Genomic DNA, 17,641 nt, shown 5'->3' with positions numbered 1-17,641 from the left:
TGCTTCACAACAGACCTTTATTAAGGACTCGCTCTTCCCACAAGCCCCCTCATTGTACATAAAAATAAATGGACAAATTACATTAGTAAATATAATGGAATGTGGGGAAAAATCCTTGTCATCCAATCCTTTTCTTTGACAATGGAAATTAAATTGAGTCCTTCATGACAAAAAAGAAAACTATAATTAAAACAGTAATAACTGCTTGTTGGAATCCCCTGTATGTTGTGAGTAGAAGATGGTAATGGCTGGTGAAGGACTGAGCTGAGTGGGGGGGAGAGATGGAAGGATGGGCTCCAGGCTTGCTCCGGACCAGAAGGGCCTTCACATGCTGTAGCCGAAGCCTGGCTGTGCCTGAGGGGCCTGGGGATAGCCCGCAGGGGCCTGGTAACCATAGCCATAGGCCTGCTGGGGGGGTACGGGCACACTGGGGCCAGCAGTCAGCATCAGCTGGGGTGTGCCTGGAGGAGAGAGTTACACATGTATTAGATTTGTTTACTCATTCACAAAATTGTTTGAGCATGGTGTACAAGACACAGCGCAACTCTGTCAACATTCCAGAGTGCCAAGGAAGGAGTGGGGCAATCCTCCTTTCATATTTTTTCAGTTTTTTTTTTATACACTGCTCAAAAAAATAAAGGGAACACTTAAACAACACAATGTAACTCCAAGTCAATCACACTTATATGAAATCAAACTGTCCACTTAGGAAGCAACACTGATTGACAATAAATTTCACATGCTGTTGTGCAAATGGAATAGACAAAAGGTGGAAATTATAGGCAATTAGCAAGACACCCCCAAAAAAGGAGTGATTCTGCAGGTGGTGACCAACCAGACCACTTCTCAGTTCCTATGCTTCCTGGCTGATGTTTTGGTCACTTTTGAATGCTGGCGGTGCTCTCACTCTAGTGGTAGCATGAGACGGAGTCTACAACCCACAAGTGGCTCAGGTAGTGCAGTTCATCCAGGATGGCACATCAATGCGAGCTGTGGCAAAAAGGTTTGCTGTGTCTGTCAGCGTAGTGTCCAGAGCATGGAGGCGCACCAGGAGACAGGCCAGTACATCAGGAGACGTGGAGGAGGCCGTAGGAGGGCTACAACCCAGCAGCAGGACCGCTACCTCCGCCTTTGTGTAAGGAGGTGCACTGCCAGAGCCCTGCAAAATGACCTCCAGCAGGCCACAAATGTGCATGTGTCAGCATATGGTCTCACAAGGGGTCTGAGGATCTCATCTCAGTACCTAATGGCAGTCAGGCTACCTCTGGCGAGCACATGGGGCGGTGCGGCCCCACAAAGAAATGCCACCCCACACCATGACTGACCCACCGCCAAACCGGTCATGCTGGAGGATGTTGCAGGCAGCAGAACGTTCTCCACGGCGTCTCCAGACTCTGTCACGTCTGTCACGTGCTCATGTGCTCAGTGTGAACCTGCTTTTCATCTGTGAAGAGCACAGGGCGCCAGTGGCGAATTTGCCAATCTTGGTGTTCTCTGGCAAATGCCAAACGTCCTGCACGGTGCTGGGCTGTAAGCACAACCCCCACCTGTGGACGTCGGGCCCTCATAGAGTCTGTTTCTGACCGTTTGAGCAGACACATGCACATTTGTGGCCTGCTGGAGGTCATTTTGCAGGGCTCTGGCAGTGCACCTCCTTGCACAAAGGCGGAGGTAGCGGTCGCTGCCTGGGGTTGTAGCCTCCTACGGCCTCCTCCACGTCTCCTGATGTACTGGCCTGTCTCCTGGTAGCGCCTCCATGCTCTGGACACTACGCTGACAGACACAGCAAACCTTTTTGCCACAGCTCGCATTGATGTGCCATCCTGGATGAACTGCACTACCTGAGCCACTTGTGTGGGTTGTAGACTCCGTCTCATGCTACCACTAGAGTGAGAGCACCGCCAGCATTCAAAAGTGACCAAAACATCAGCCAGGAAGCATAGGAACTGAGAAGTGGTCTGTGGTCACCACCTGCAGAATCACTCCTTTTTTGGGGGTGTCTTATGCCTATAATTTCCACCTTTTGTCTATTCCATTTGCACAACAGAATGTTGAAATTTATTATCAATCAGTGTTGCTTCCTAAGTGGACAGTTTGATTTCACAGAAGTGTGATTGACTTGGAGTTACATTGTGTTGTTTAAGTGTTCCCTTTATTTTTTTGAGCAGTGTAGAACAGAGAGACTGGAGAGATTGAGTCAAAGGGCAGTGGGCCAGATTCAAACCAATGTTGACTCTGGCATATGTCTAAGTCAGACGTACTAACCACTGGACCACATGGAAGCTTAAATGTGTTGTTCGCATTTCTGCTGCAGAGGGACAAGGAAGTTCATTTTGATCAGTTATGGACAGAAAAAAAGTGCTGAAAACATGTTGGCTCAGCATTTTAAATTATCAGGACCTATGAGGAGAAATACCAGCGTTTTGACACAGGAACTATTATGAATGATACGGATCTCAAAATTGTGATTCAGAGACAGCCCCTATACACATCACCAATAAACACCCCCCAAAAATGTACGTACCATTTTATACATTTCTCTTTACCATTTAATTTTTGTCTTTGAGTCAAAACTTTACTACTTGCTGTACAAAAGGCTAGGTAATGAGTCATCTTTCTGGACTATTTGTCTCCGTTCAAGTGTGTTGATCAGTTTGTACAGATTGACTCTTTTCTGGTTATAGACCGCACTTACACGGCCCCATAGAGATGTATAGAGGACACACTTGCCACTACACGGAAAAGCCCCCTATGGGGCTTTGCTTTCACAGAACCGATCAATGGCAAAGATTAAAGGTGCACCCTCTATACATTTCTATGGACTGCTGCTGCCACAACATTTCTCCAATGTAAACAAGGTTTACTAAATTCTATCAGCATATCGAATGGTCGCATTCTGGACCATTGCTCCTCTAACTTCTGTGATGCATGCAAATCTGACCATGACTCCATTTTGTTGCTCACAGCATATAGACAGAAACGAAAACAACAGTGCTCAGGTCTAGCCAATGCTGGTCCGACCAATCGGATTCCACGCTTCAAGATTGCTTCGATCACGTGGACTGGGATATGTTCCGGGTAGCCTCAGACAATAACATTGACGCTGACTGAGCGAGTTTATTAGCAAGTGCATCGGTGATGTTGTATCCACTGTGACTTAAAACCTTCCCTAACCAGAAACAGTGGATTGATGGCAGCATTCGCACAAAACTGAAAGTACGACCACCACTTTTAATTATGGCAAGGCGACCGGAAACAAACAGTGTAGCTATTCCCTCCGCAAGGTAATCAAACAAGAAAAGCGTCAGTGTAGAGACAGAATCGCAATTCAACGGCTCAAATACGAGACGCATGTGGCAGGGTCTACAGCCAATCACGGGTTACAAAAAGAAAACCATCCCTGTCGCGGACATCGACGTCTTGCTCACAGACAAATTAAACAACTTGCTTTGAGGACAATACAGTGCCACTGTCGGCATCCCTAGCCGCGTCCTCAGAGCATGCGCAGGCAAGCTTTAAATAACGGCACTTTAATAATGTCTACATATCCTACATCACTCATCTCATATGTATATACTGCATCTTGCCTATGCCACACGGCCATTGCTCATCCGTATTTATATGTACATATTCTTATTCATCCCTTTACATTTGTGTGTATAAGGTAGTCGTTGTGAATTTGTTAGATTTTACTGCACTGTCGGAACTAGATGCACAAGCATTTCGCTACACTCGCATTACCATGTGTATGTGACCAATAAAATTTGAGTTGATACTTTTGTAACACGGTACCCCCAACACTGGTAGTGAATGATGCGCGAGGTACTTACCATAGACGATGGGTTGGGTCTCTGTCGCCTGCTCCTCCTCTTTCCGTAGGGACTCGGAGGTCTCCAGCTTGTCCACCTGGAATAGAGGTCAGAAAGAACACAATGAAACACAGCTACAAGCAGGCAGCCTTAGAAGACTAGATGTGCTGGAAAAGTCTTCATTGACTCTTCTTTCATTTAGTAGTTAAATTAATGTTAAGTGATTGATGGACAGGACCGTTCCCGGTGTGTAAAGTGTGTACATTTTAGGTGATTTTTATTTAACACATACAAGGCTGCTGTGAGCTGCCTCTTCGTCACACATTTAAAACTAGTTTAGAAAAATGAGCATTAAGATATGCGTGACTGGAAAAAGACTCAATTGACTTTGGTCCCCCCATTCAGCCACCAATCTGTACTTGAAGTTTTCGGTATAGATAAACATTGCTATGTATGTAGAGAACTAAACCCATATCAAGTATGAATCAGGCCTGCAAAAGCAGGAATGCCAACTACCCAATGGTATTTTCACTGATTTATCTAAGAACCATTCAACCTTCCTCATAAATCGAACACTTAGTTTATAGCTTGTCAATACCAGCTCATTAACTCCAATCCTGGAAGTGACGTTTTAAGCATAGCAGTAAAAATAGCAGCTTTCCAAACATTGTTAGGAAGAAAACTAATTGTTTTTGAAAGTTGCGGTCAGAGGCAAGATGCATTTTGTGCAAGTTAAAATACATCCCCTTTTTCTTCACTATGTTTAGCTGTGGGTTGAATTCCCTCCATACTTTTTGTTAGGAACATCAGTAAAGCCCAACAAGCTAAGGCTTCATTGAAAGAAGAGCAACATGCTACAGTAGTTGTTACAGTTGGTTAAAAGTGTGCATGAGAGGCATAAGTACTATAGTGCAGAGGGAGTCAAAGCTTGGGATGATTTGTAGTCCAGCCACTCAAGGACTCTTATTCCCGTCAACCAACAGCAAGGCACAGCCAACAGCAATGTCTCCTAGCTACTCAATGGCATGGCCTCTTATCACATGCATATTTTAAAACCAGAGAACATTTCCAAAAGTGCAGGTACCATTACCCGTTTCTCACACAAACATACATTGCCTTCAGAAAGTAATCACACCCCTGGACTTTTTCCACATTGTGCCACTGATCTACACACAATACAAATAAAATCAATAAGCTGAAGTCAATAAGTGTATAACCCCTTTGTTATTGCAAGTCTAAACACATTCAGGAGTAAAAATGTGCATAACAAGTCACATGTACTCACAATAGTGGATAAGATTTATTTAAAACATTTTATGATTACCGCACACACAAGTATCTGTTAAGGTCCCTCAGTCGAGTAATGAATTTCAACCACAAAGACAAGGGAAGTTTTCCAATGCCTCGCAAAGACGGGCACCTATTGGTAGATGGGTCAAAATAAATCAGATATTGAATATCCCTTTGAGCATGGTGAAGTTATGACACTTTGGATGGTGTATCAATACACCCGGTCACGACAAACACACAGGCGTCCTTCCTAACTCAGTTGCTGGAGAGGTAGGAAACCGCTCAGGGATTTCACCATGAGGCCAATGGTGACTTTAAAACAGTTAGTTTAATGGCTGTGATAGGAGAAAACAGGATGGATCAACTACAGTTACTCCACACTACTAACCTAAATGATGGAGTGAAAAGGAATAAAAATATTCCAAAACATGCATCCTGTATGCAATAAGGCACTAAAATAATACTGCTAAGAAATGTACTTTTTGTCCTGAAAACAARGCATTATGTTTGGGGCAAATCCAACTTTCCCACAGACAATGGGAGATGAAGTCACCTTTCAAAGGATAATMACCTAAAACACAAGACCAAATATACACTGGAGTTGCTTACCAAGATGACATTGACTGTTCCCGAGTGGCTTGGTTACAGTTTTGGCTTGAAAATGGCCGTATGACAATGATCACCAACCAGGGCTTGAAGAATAATGTGGAAATATTGTACAATCCAGGTGTGAAAAGCTCTTAGATTTACCGAAGAAGACTCACAGTTGTAATTTTTGCCAAAGGTGATTCTAACATGTATTGACTCAGGGGGTTGAATACTAATCTAAATCAAGATCATTTTATTTTTCATTCATCTTTAAAAAATAAAAATTGTGTAGATCGTTAAGACTTAAATCCATTTGAATCCCAATTTGTAACAAATGTGGTCAAGGGGTGTGAATACTTTCTGAAGAAACTAAACACAGTACATACTCTCTTAGATACAGTGTAAAAGTCTGAAGGAATGCACTTTCCAGTTACTGCCTGTGAAAAATGTACTTAGACTGATTTTTTTGTTTGTTGCTCAGCTTCTAATTCACTGTCAATACTTCAATATAAACATGAAAGTTTTAATTGTAAACCCGGTGGTTCGAGCCCTGAATGCTGGTTGACTGAAAGCCGTGGTATCAGACCATAAATCATGGGTATGACAAAGAAGTACTATTTACTGGTTTAATTACAATGGTAACCAGTTTATAATCGCAATAAGGCACCTCAAGGGTTTGTGGTATAAGACCAATATACCACAGCTAAGTGCTGTATCCAGGCAGTACGCGATGCGTCGTGCATAGAGCCCTTATTACTTAAATATATAAACGTCATCACTACAAAATGTGTAATTTCTGAAACATTTTGAAAAAACTGCACTCTTCACAAACAATAATTTATTGGCTCACAGCTTCAGTACTATGGTTAAATGCAGTCTACAACTGGTTTGCAGTCCTTTTTGAAAGGTCTTAACTATGTGCCGGCAGTATGAGGAGACTCAAGACGGAGTTCATTAAAAGATGTTCCAACTTATTCTACAAAATGTACTTTCCTCTCAGACACTCTTGGGGCATCAAGGGTGCTTTAGTGKGTTGAAAGGTCAGGACTGGAAACCAATGGCAGACTTCCTCAGATTAAGGGTTGTCATTGTTGAGTAACTACAGATCTACTACAGTGCTTGGCTGCCCAGTGGGTGAGAGTCTGTTTGAGGACACTCAGAAGGCACTACTTGGTGTCAATTTAGTAGGCTAGTATACAGCTGTACTAAAATATTGAGAGCAGAGCAGTCCAGACTGTCTATCAATAGAACAGGGTTAATGCAGACACACTAGAACTAGCATCCTCCATTGGAATGCACCTGAAATGCACAAGGTCCTCCGACAATTAATCCACACAAACGGTCAACCAAATCATTTCTAGTCATCTCTCCTCCTTCCAGGTTTTTCATCTTTGAACTTATATGGTGATTGGCATCTAAACTTTCATAGTATTACACCGGCAACACAATTCGTCTTTCAATCACCCACGTGGGTATAACCAATGAGGAGATGGCACGTGGGTACCTGCTTCTATAAACCAATGAGGAGATGAGAGACAGGACTTGCAGCGTGATCTGCGTCAGAATTAGGAATGACTTCTATTTTAGCAACACAGACGCGTGCGAGCAGTGTGGGTGCAATAATTGAATAACAGATTCCTACATTTATTTTGCGACGCGAGCGGTGTAGTCAGGGTATAAGGCTAACGTAACAAAATGTGGGAAAGTCAAGGGGTCTGAATACTTTCCGAAGGCACTGTAATATGTAGCTTAGGACTGACCCCATTTAGTCGACTGGTCGATTGTTTGGTCGATAGGCTGTTGGCCGACCGAGATTTCTTTAGTCGAGCAGTCCAATTATTTTTTACATTTGTTAAGGCGCACAACACACCGGTCTGATTCGCGCCTGTCTCAGTGGACTAATCCATTGGAGTCCACAGGGATGGCACAGTCCATCACTCTAAGACATGTCATACTGAAATTGTATATGTTATATAATGTAAAAATAAATGGTGCAACACTAATATATCAAATAATATTATATAACAAATGCGCTTTCTCCAGCGTTGGATACGGTCACTGTCTGCGGCTCTGAAACAATCTTCAGAGTGCGGTAGAATTGCCACCTTTCCCCGTGTTGCTACTGTATGTGCACAATAGCGAAGTTAACCAGCATATTGGGATTGAGAACAATGCGGGAGGCAGCAGCAATGACGAGGAAACAACCCTTGCATTAAGCTAATTGTCTAATGAAATTGTAGAGGAAATCAACTTAATTAGGTTTATAATCCATAGCCTAAATTAAATGTGCCCGGCTTTATAAATCATCCATATATATAGTACTATTTAAACATTTGACACACCTACCCATTCAAGGGTTTTTCTTATTTATTTTTTTACTATTTTCTGCATTGTAGAATAGTGAAGACAAACTATGAAATAACACTTATGGAATCATGTAGTAACCAAAAAAGTGTTCAATCAAAATAGATTCTTCCAAGTAGCTACCCATTACCTTTGACAGCTTTGCATTCTCTCAACCAGCTTCATGAGGTAGWCACCTGGAATCCATTTCAATTAACAGGTGTGCCATGTTAAAAGTTAATTTGTGGAATTTCTTTCCTTCTGAAGTCCATATTATGGCGAGAACAGCTCAAATAAGAGAAAGGACAGTCCATTACTTTAAGACATGAAGGTCAATGCAGACAATTAAGAACTTTTAAAGTTTCTTCAAGTGCAGTCGCAAAAACCATCAAGGGCTATGATGAAACTGGCTCTCATGAGGACCGCCACAGGAAAGGAAGACCCAGAGTTTCCGCAGCTGCAGGATGAGTTACCAGCCTCAAATTGCAGCCCAAATAAATGCTTCAGAGTTCAAGTAAATACATCAACATCATCTGCTCAGAGGAGACTGCGTGAATCAGGCCTTCATGGTTGAATTGCTGCAAAGAAACCACTACTAAAGGACACCAATAAGAAGAAGAGACTTGCTTGGGCCAAGAAACACGAGCAATGGACATTAGACCGGTGGAAATCTGTCCTTTGGTCTGATGTGTCCAAATTTGAGGTTTCTGGTTCCAACCGCTGAGTCTTTGTGAGATGCAGAGTAGGTGAACGGATGATCTCCGCATGTGTGGTTTCCCCCCTTGAAGCAGGAAGGAGGTGTGATGGTGCTTTGTTGGTGACACCGTCAGTGATTTATTTAGAATTCAAGGCAAACTTAACCAACATGGCTACCACAGCATTCCGCAGCGATATGCCATCCCATCTGGTTTGTGCTTAGTGGGACTATCATTTGTTTTTCAACAGGACAATGACCCAACACACCTCTAGGCTGTGTAAGGGCTATTTGACCAAGAAGGAGAGTGATGGAGTGCTGCATCAGATGACCTGGCCTCCACAATCACCCGGCCTCAACCCAATTGAGATGGTTTGGGATGAGTTGGACCGCAGAGTTAAGGAAAAGCAGCCAACAAGTTCTCAGCATGTGGAAACTCCTTCAAGACTGTTGGAAAAGGATTCTAGGTGAAGCTGGTTGAGAGAAAGCAAAGCTGTCAAGGCAAAGGGTGGCTACTTTGAAGAAAATCAAAATATAACACTTTTGGTTACTACATAATTCCATGTGTTATTTCATAGTTGAGGACAATGTAGAAAATAGTAAAAAKAAAAKAAAAAACCTTGAATGAGTAGGTATGTCTGAACTTTTGACTGGTACTGTAGATCGAGAGATAGATATGGCTGTGGTTGAGGTGTGCAGACAGACATGCTCAAGTCACAGCAGTCCCACATGCAGCATCCAATGACGAGCTCCACTTACTTGGCACTTAATATCAATGACAAGAAAACAAACAATTGGACTATAGAGAGGAACTAAAGATCGTTTCAAAGCAGAGGGGACACCACCTTGAAACAATGCATCAACAATACACTTGCACTGTATTAAAATTGCATTTTAATTTCAGATGCAGTTTAATTTGTCAGAGCATTAAAAAAATTAATCAATTACTGTCTTTGATATGGAAAGGGTTAACAAAAAAAGCTGTAAAATGGTTAACAAAAGAGGGGAAATTCAAACTAATGGCATGAGTATAAGGCATCGGAGCAGAGGTTTGTTTAGCTTGATCAAACTCAGACAAACAGAAGAGACAAGGCACTAAAAATATAAAGGCAAGTTGATAGAAAAACAAAATAAATAACTGTCTTCCTATAGAGTCTACTGGCATGCCACACAATTATATTCTAAATAGAATATTCTACTGATTTCAGTAATTATATTTCTATTACAACACACGTGCTGCGAAGTCTAGACTGCTGGACTGAGTTAATGGAATCATTGAAGAATCTCTGGTAGAAACTGAACTTGCCATATAAAAATAAGGTATTGTGCTACTGACTAAGTGGCTTTTCAAACATGGCCAACTGCTAAAAGTGGTTGACTGTAACAGAAGATTACTGCACAGTGTTTGAATGGCTTTGGGTCAAAGTGGACGATGGAATTTAGGATCAGTTTATTTTCACTCAATCCTAACCTTAAAGGGGCAATCAGCAGTTGCTGCATCCTTTTTTGGACTTAAAAATTAACAATGTGTACCAATTGATTTGTGGAGAATATAACTTAAATGCGTCATGAGCTTAGTTCAACTGTCATACCCCATCAGAACACAATATCAGCTTGTTTTACTCCAATGTTTGTAAACAAAGTAAATGTAAACATATAACCTCAAAACATGGTTAAAACTATGGTTTTACATTTAAGTCATTTAGCAGACGCTCTTATCCAGAGCGACTTACAAATTGGTGCCTTCACCTTATGATATCCAGTGGAACAACCACTTTACAATAGTGCATCTAACTCTTTTAAGGGGGGGGGGGGKKWKARAAGKATTACTTTATCCTATCCTAGGTATTCCTTAAAGAGGTGGGGTTTCAGGTGTCTCCGGAAGGTGGTGATTGACTCCGCTGACCTGGCRTCGTGAGGGAGTTTGTTCCACCATTGTTGTCAGTCCTTGCATTCATAGATCTGTCTGAATTTTAGAGTGGTTACATTTCTCCAGTCCCATCCCTCAGCTTTTAGCAAAACAGACTTAATTTGTTGTCGTTTCAACTGCTGATTGCCGCTTTAACTTTTTGGGGTAAGACATTCCAAACTGACCCTAGATCAATGACTAGGGGAAACTTCACCCAACTACCTCTGAAAGCAGACCTGGGTCATGTTCATTAGCCACCAAATGGAATAAAACTGACATTTTCCATTGTGTGCCTTAATGAACACAACCCTTGGACCCRTAGAATAAAACCACCATGCCCGATTTGGCTTAGCCCACTCAACACTCCACATAGCCAAGTCCAAACAGCCACCCACCTTGGAGAGGTACTCTCGCATGACCTGGATGAAGTAGGGCATGGAGAAGTCCATGATGTTGTGCTTCCAGGCCGTCTCCAGCACCACGTCTGGCCTCAGCAGGTCGTAGCAGGTGAAAAGGCAGGCGGCAAAGCACTCCTTCTTGTCCTCCGTCAGGAACCAGCCCAGCAGCTCCTCAGCCAGCTCAATGTCCTTGGACTCTGACGCGTACTGCATGGCATCCTGGAGAAAAATGGGAACTATGAGGAGGAGGTTCAAGATCAGGAGAGGTGACTTGATACATTAGAGGGGAAGGTAGATACCAAGACAAATTGGCAGGTGTGGCGCAATCTAGTAATGCCTAGAAAGTATAGGACTTTTTCCACCTAGGCATAACTTTAATTTCCCATTGGGAATTTCTGATTTGCAACAAAGTACACCAACAATCATCTTAACCACTAACCTTACCAGAAAACAATTCCCACTATCCACCTCTCTCTCCTAACAAATTACGTTAAATGACAATGGCACTTTCCCYAGTGAATGGCAGTCTAAGGAGAAACAAGCCCTGGTAAGGAGAAGGGAATGAATGATTACCTTGTAGAGTCTGTCCTTCTTGCAGAGCTCCACACTCTGTTTCCAGCGGTTGTTACCCTTGAAGAGGTACGCAGCGATTCTCCTGAACTCCATCAGTTCGTGTTTCTCCAGGCGCTGGGCCAGCGAGATGTTGTCGAAGTTGTCATAGGCATCTATAGACGTCCTCAGAGCCTGAGACCACGGAGGGAAGAAAGGTTTCACGTGAACAAGGTAATAGAAATGTTTTGGCAATAATAAGTATCCTTTTATCTACTTCCCCAGTCAGATCAACTCATGGATACCATTTGTATGTGCCTGCATCCATTATGAAGGAAGTTAAGAGGTAGTTTCACGAGCTAATATTAACTCAATGACTGGAAGTCTATGGCATCTACTAGCATGCTAGCAGTTATCCTAGACTTAAAGTCATTGTGCTAACACTACTTAGCAACTTCCTTCAACCTGCACGCAGAGACAAATGGGTATCCACGAGTTAATCTGACTGGGGAAATAGAAAAGGCCTCATTGACAAAATCCTGAAGTATCTCTTTAAGCCTAGTCCTGCATAAAAAAAAATAATTAAATGGAAAATGTGTGTCTTCCTTGTTTGACAATGTAACCAACAATTGTTTTTTACCACAAACCTGATAGTCCTCCTCTGTGATGAAGAGGTTGCTAAGTGCTTCATTGACAGACTTGTTGTTGTGGTTCTGTACTGAGCGCAGGTAGGGCTTGACCAGGGGCAGCTGTTTCACCTGGACCACACACATACACACCGTTGATTACTAGAACTGCATTCACTTTAAGCAGAGTGCACTGTACTATACATATTGTTTCACAGTCTTAGAGTAACTACTATAAAAGGTATCAATGCTTCAGTTTCCTGTGTTGGCAGATAGGGRGGGACAGAGAGCTTGACTCACCTTGCTGAAGAAGTTGACAGCACGGGAGTGGTCCAGTCTGGGGGACAGCACAATGAGCAGGTCATTCAGTAACAACGGCTTGAACTCCAAATAGAACTGAGTTGCTTTGTAATACAGCTCCACGTTGGCCACCTACACAGTCACAGGAAAGAGAGTAAAGGAGAGATTGTCATGTATGAAAGTATTATGAAGAGAAGCCAATATGCATGCATGTACAATTTTGACATTTTACTTTTTAAATTGTTTCATCTATTGTTGATGTCCTTTGTTTTATAATTGTAAGTGTATTGAGAGGTTTCAATGTAGTTAAAAATAAAATAAAAACACTGAACAATATCACATTAAGTCAAGCTTCGTCATAGTTCACACACAGCAWTGACTGGTACCTTGGTGATAATGTCTTTGAACTGGCCCTCCTTCCAGGCGTCTGTGGGGTGGTTCATCATGGTGATGATAGCATTGTCAAACTCCTCGTACTTATCGTACAGGAACACCAGCTCCGCCCACAGGTGAGCCTGCTCCGCCGCCCGCAGAACCTTTGGAATGTTGACTCTGGACCAGAAGAGCTCCAGGTGCTCCCTCATCTTCTGGGGTTTGAATTTGGAGTAGAGGATGGCCAGCTCAGTGAACATGCCCATGTGAGCCCGCTCCAGCCCCAGGGCTGCCTCCAGCATGGTGATCAGCTCCTCAAAGTAAGCACGGTCCTGAACATGGGGGGGAGGGGGAATTGGTTAAAGGTGGTTATGTGTTTGTAGAGGTAAAGCATTAAGAGGTTCTAAAGCACCAAATGTGATTGTTCAGAGAGTGTGTGGAGAGAGGTGGACGAAATTAGGATTTTTCAAGTTGACTACACTGAAAACACAAATTTAATACAAACAACCATGACAGCGTCTAGCAGCAAGAAGGATAAGGTGCATCGAGACCGAGTGGGTCGTGTGTGTGTGTATCAGTCTTACCTGGTAGTAGTTGATGAGTTCCTCCAGTTCATCGGCATGCACCACGATGTGGAGGCCACACATCTGGGCCAGACGGAATTCCTTCCCATCCACGCAAGCGAAGCACACCTCCTTCCAGGTCCTAGTGCTGTTGGCCTTGCGCGCCCCATCTACCGCCGCCTGGTACTCCCCGAGGTGAACCAGGGTGGATGCCAGGCGGCCGAAGTTGGACACGTTGTTGTACAGTAACTTGGCCGCGTCGTACATTTTCTCGTCGTAACAGCGGTCGCCGACCTTAGGTGAGAGGAGAATCGTATGACTGTCAATCAACATCTTACATAAGGAGTTGTTCGGGACAACAAATGATTTCCTGGTGAACTAGGAGCGAAAAATCACATCACCGTTTATTAATATAGCAGTCAGGCCTACAGTAACAGTACCCCCGTTGTATGCAGTCAGGCCTACAGTAACAGTACCCCCGTTGTATGCAGTCAGGCCTACAGGTAACAGTACCCCCGTTGTATGCAGTCAGGCCTACAGTAACAGTACCGCCGTTGTATGCAGTCAGGCCTACAGTAACAGTACCCCCGTTGTATGCAGTCAGGGCCTACAGTAACAGTACCCCCGTTGTATGCAGTCAGGCCTACAGTAAACGTACCCCGTTGTATGCAGTCAGGCCTACAGTAACAGTACCCCCCGTTGTATGCAGTCAGGCCTACAGGAACAGTACCCCGTTGTGATGCAGTCAGGCCTCAGTAACAGTACCCCCGTTGTATGCAGTCAGGGCTACAGTAACAGTACCCCGTTGTATGCAGTCAGGCCTACAGTAACAGTACCCCCGTTGTATGCAGTCAGGCCTACAGTAACAGTACCCCCGTTGTATTGCAGTCAGGCCTACAGTAACAGTACCCCCGTTGTATCAGTCAGGCTACAGTAACAGTACCCCGTTGTATGCAGTCAGGCCTACAGTAACAGTACCCGTTGTATGCAGGCAGGCCTACAGTAACAGTACCCGTTGTATGCAGTGAGCCTACAGTAACATCCCGTTGTATGCAGTGAGGCCTACAGTAACAGTACCCGTTGTATGCAGTCAGAGCCTAAGCTAACAGTAACCCGTTGTATGCAGTCAGGCCCTAAGTAACAGTACCCGTTGTATGCAGTCAGGCCTACAGTAACAGTACCCGTTGTATGCAGGTCAGGCCTACAGTAACAGTACCCGTTGTATGCAGTGGAGGCCTACAGTAACAGTACCCGTTGTATGCAGTCAGGCCTTTACAGTAACAGTTACCCGTTGTATGCAGTCAGGCCTACAGTAACATACCCGTTGATGCAGATGCAGGGCCTACATACAGTACCTGTTGTATGCATGAGGCCATAGTAACAGTACCCGTTGTATTGCAAGTCAGGCCTACAGTAACAGTACCCGTTGTATGCAGTCAGGCCTACAGTAACAGTACCCGTTGTATGCAGTCAGGCCTACAGTAACAGTACCTGTTGTATGCAGTGAGGCCTACAGTAACAGTACCTGTTGTATGCAGTGAGGCCTACAGTAACAGTACCTGTTGTATGCAGTCAGGCCTATAGTAACAATACCTGTTGTATGCAGTCAGGCCTACAGTAACAGTTGTATGCAGTGCGGCATACAGTAACAGTACCTGTTGTATGCAGTGAGGCCTATAGTAACAGTACCTGTTGTATGCAATTTGGTCTACAGTACCCGTTGGATGCAACGACGTATTAAAAACCTGGATAGCTTACGCTAGGTCTTTGCCAATAAGAGTTTTTGAAGCCACCATAATCCTACTCCTTTCAGGGCTTCGATTAATGGAAGCTATTCAGGGAAAAAATTATATCCCCACATTAAAATAGCCAACTTGTCAACAATGTCACAATGTGCGGCATATGGATGTAGCCAGCACCAATTCAAGGCATGTTGGAAAACATTTGATATGAAAGCACCAAAATTAACTTTTTCTATCTGAGACCGACTGCTCCTGACAGCGTGTGGTACTGTGTAACCATAGCAACGCATGTAAGCAAATGTCTGTGTATTGTGTGTATGTACAATTGAACTGCTGTTCTTGTGGATTTTCTAATAGTCCTTTCAACTGTTGAACAAATATTCTGAATTGACAATGAATGTAGTTAAAGCTAGCAGCCAGCCTAGTACCTACATGACATATTGTGTACAAAAAAAGGCCACCGGTGAACCCAGTGTTTTTTATAGTGTGAGTGAATCTGGTCTTAGGCTTTTGTACTAAGCGTAATTTAGTGATCTTGACTCTATTGCAATGTCTATGTATTGGCTTCATGGGGGAGTAACTTTACACCAGATTGAGCTTAAATTGGTCAGCAATATTGAAAACATTTATGGGATAATGGATTATCTTCTCCAGCTTTACTTTATACAATCGACATTGTGTTGCTTTGTAGTGTAGAGAGTTGAGCTACATGTTTACATTTCAACAGCTACAGGTTTTGCTCGATTAATATGCATTTTTTTCATTATACACTAATACATACTTTTTTAAACACCACATACTATTGTATGAAATGAACTGAAGCCAATCATTTCTCAAAAATGGAAAATTAAAAACATTGGAGTATTTTAGTTCTTATGTCGCAATGCCCACTAAAACAACCTTTTTATTTGTCCTTGAAACATTATTGAAATACTGTAAAGTGGGAGTGTCATAATGAACAATGACTTCAGAACAGCGCCCGCTATCAGTCATCTCGTGAATACATACTCAGCGGCCAGTTAATTAGGTACAGTACATGTTGTATTGATTTGTCTACAGTACCTGTTGGATGTGGGCGTTGTTGGGTCCGTTGATGAACTCCTCCAGCTCAGCCAGGCGGTTGGTCTTGGCCAGGGCGAAGATAAGCTCTGTCTCCACATAGGACTCCCGGGCCTTCTTACGAGCCATCTGAAGGAACTTCACCAGATCCTCCCAGTTACCTAACACACACACACACCAGAACAACCATTAGTCAGCTAAGAGAGGCTGGGAGTCTTACAGTACCTTGGATCCTGAGGTCAGTCAGTCAGTGAGCCAATGATGATTACAGAAAGTCACCAAAAACAGCTGGGCATTTTGCAGACTATTCACTGACTTTGGGTGATTTTACCCATTCAAATGCCCATTATCCCACCCTTCCCCCACCTATCCCAGCTATGGTTTGCCCCACCATCCTTACCACTCTGGTCGGCAGCCTGTACCACCTCCATGTAGGCAGAGGGGTCGTCAGCCTTGATGTAGGAGTCAATGGCCTCCTTGACCAGGCCCTTCTGCAGCTGAGCCTTGGCCAGCTGGCTCCACACGGCCGGCTCGTTGCAACGCTCAGCAAACTCATAGGCCCGGTCCAGGTTCCCAATGTGCTCAATCAGAACCTGGGGAGGAGAAACAACAGGGGAGTCAACATCACAGGAAGTCAGACGGTGTGTGTCAATCATGTTGACTAGCTTCCTCTTAACACCTTTCCTTTATTAGATTTTTTTTTTTATACCACCTTTTTATTTTTGTTGGTGGTGGGGGGGGGGGGGGGGGGGTTTTAAAGGTACATTATCTATTCACATTTTTAAGCTTAGAAAACATGTACCCGTAGGCAGATGTGTATAAGAGACAGCCCGTAGGCTGCCACGCAAAACAAGAAATAAATAGTTTAAGTAATAATAAAATCAGTATAAAACAGGAAAAGTTAAAAAGCCCAGCCTCCCCATACCCTAGCTTTCACCTGTCCGATATCCCCTCCCCTATCTTTCACCTGTCCAATACTTTCAGATCAGTGATACTGAACGTAAGGAGAGGGGGAATGGAAGCTCAAGCGACACAAGACTACTGACAGCCATAAGAGAGATAGAAAGGCGTGATATGACTACTCCATGGAGTTTGTGGGGGTTAGGGTTCACCTCTCACCTGCACAGCGGATGTGTTGACGTCAAACTTCTTGAAGATAGCGAATGCCTCCTCGAAGAGCTCGTTGCTGATGGCGATGTTGGCTATGTCTGGGGCGTCATAATTATCCAGGCGGTTGATGTACTCCATCACACGTGTACGGTCCGCCTTTATGGCCGTCAGGATCAGCAGGTTCTGCAGGTTTCTGGATCAACACACAAACTATCCTCAGCATTGACACACAACAACACCATATAATCATGCACCATCCCGGAATTCACCGTAGTGAGGTTCAGCAATT

General features: G+C 43.6%; 1 protein-coding gene across 1 annotated transcript in view; it reads right to left on the bottom strand.

Moving 5' to 3' along the window:
• Window positions 1-17,641, bottom strand: part of cltca (clathrin, heavy chain a (Hc)) — a 71,208-nt gene continuing 53,567 nt past the window's right edge. The window contains exons 20-30 of the mRNA XM_024012202.2: window positions 17,362-17,545; window positions 16,643-16,835; window positions 16,246-16,403; window positions 13,463-13,735; window positions 12,893-13,210; window positions 12,507-12,638; window positions 12,228-12,338; window positions 11,605-11,775; window positions 11,029-11,250; window positions 3,831-3,906; window positions 1-461 (exon numbers count right to left, since the gene is read on the bottom strand). Of these exons, the coding sequence (XP_023867970.1) occupies window positions 325-461; window positions 3,831-3,906; window positions 11,029-11,250; window positions 11,605-11,775; window positions 12,228-12,338; window positions 12,507-12,638; window positions 12,893-13,210; window positions 13,463-13,735; window positions 16,246-16,403; window positions 16,643-16,835; window positions 17,362-17,545 (1,975 nt within the window). The 3' untranslated portion in view covers window positions 1-324. The remainder of the gene's footprint in view (window positions 462-3,830; window positions 3,907-11,028; window positions 11,251-11,604; window positions 11,776-12,227; window positions 12,339-12,506; window positions 12,639-12,892; window positions 13,211-13,462; window positions 13,736-16,245; window positions 16,404-16,642; window positions 16,836-17,361; window positions 17,546-17,641) is intronic.

The sequence above is a fragment of the Salvelinus sp. IW2-2015 genome, linkage group LG20 (assembly GCF_002910315.2).
Source record: "Salvelinus sp. IW2-2015 linkage group LG20, ASM291031v2, whole genome shotgun sequence".
Taxonomy (NCBI): Eukaryota; Metazoa; Chordata; class Actinopteri; order Salmoniformes; family Salmonidae; genus Salvelinus; species Salvelinus sp. IW2-2015.
This window is presented reverse-complemented; position numbering and strand designations above follow the sequence as displayed.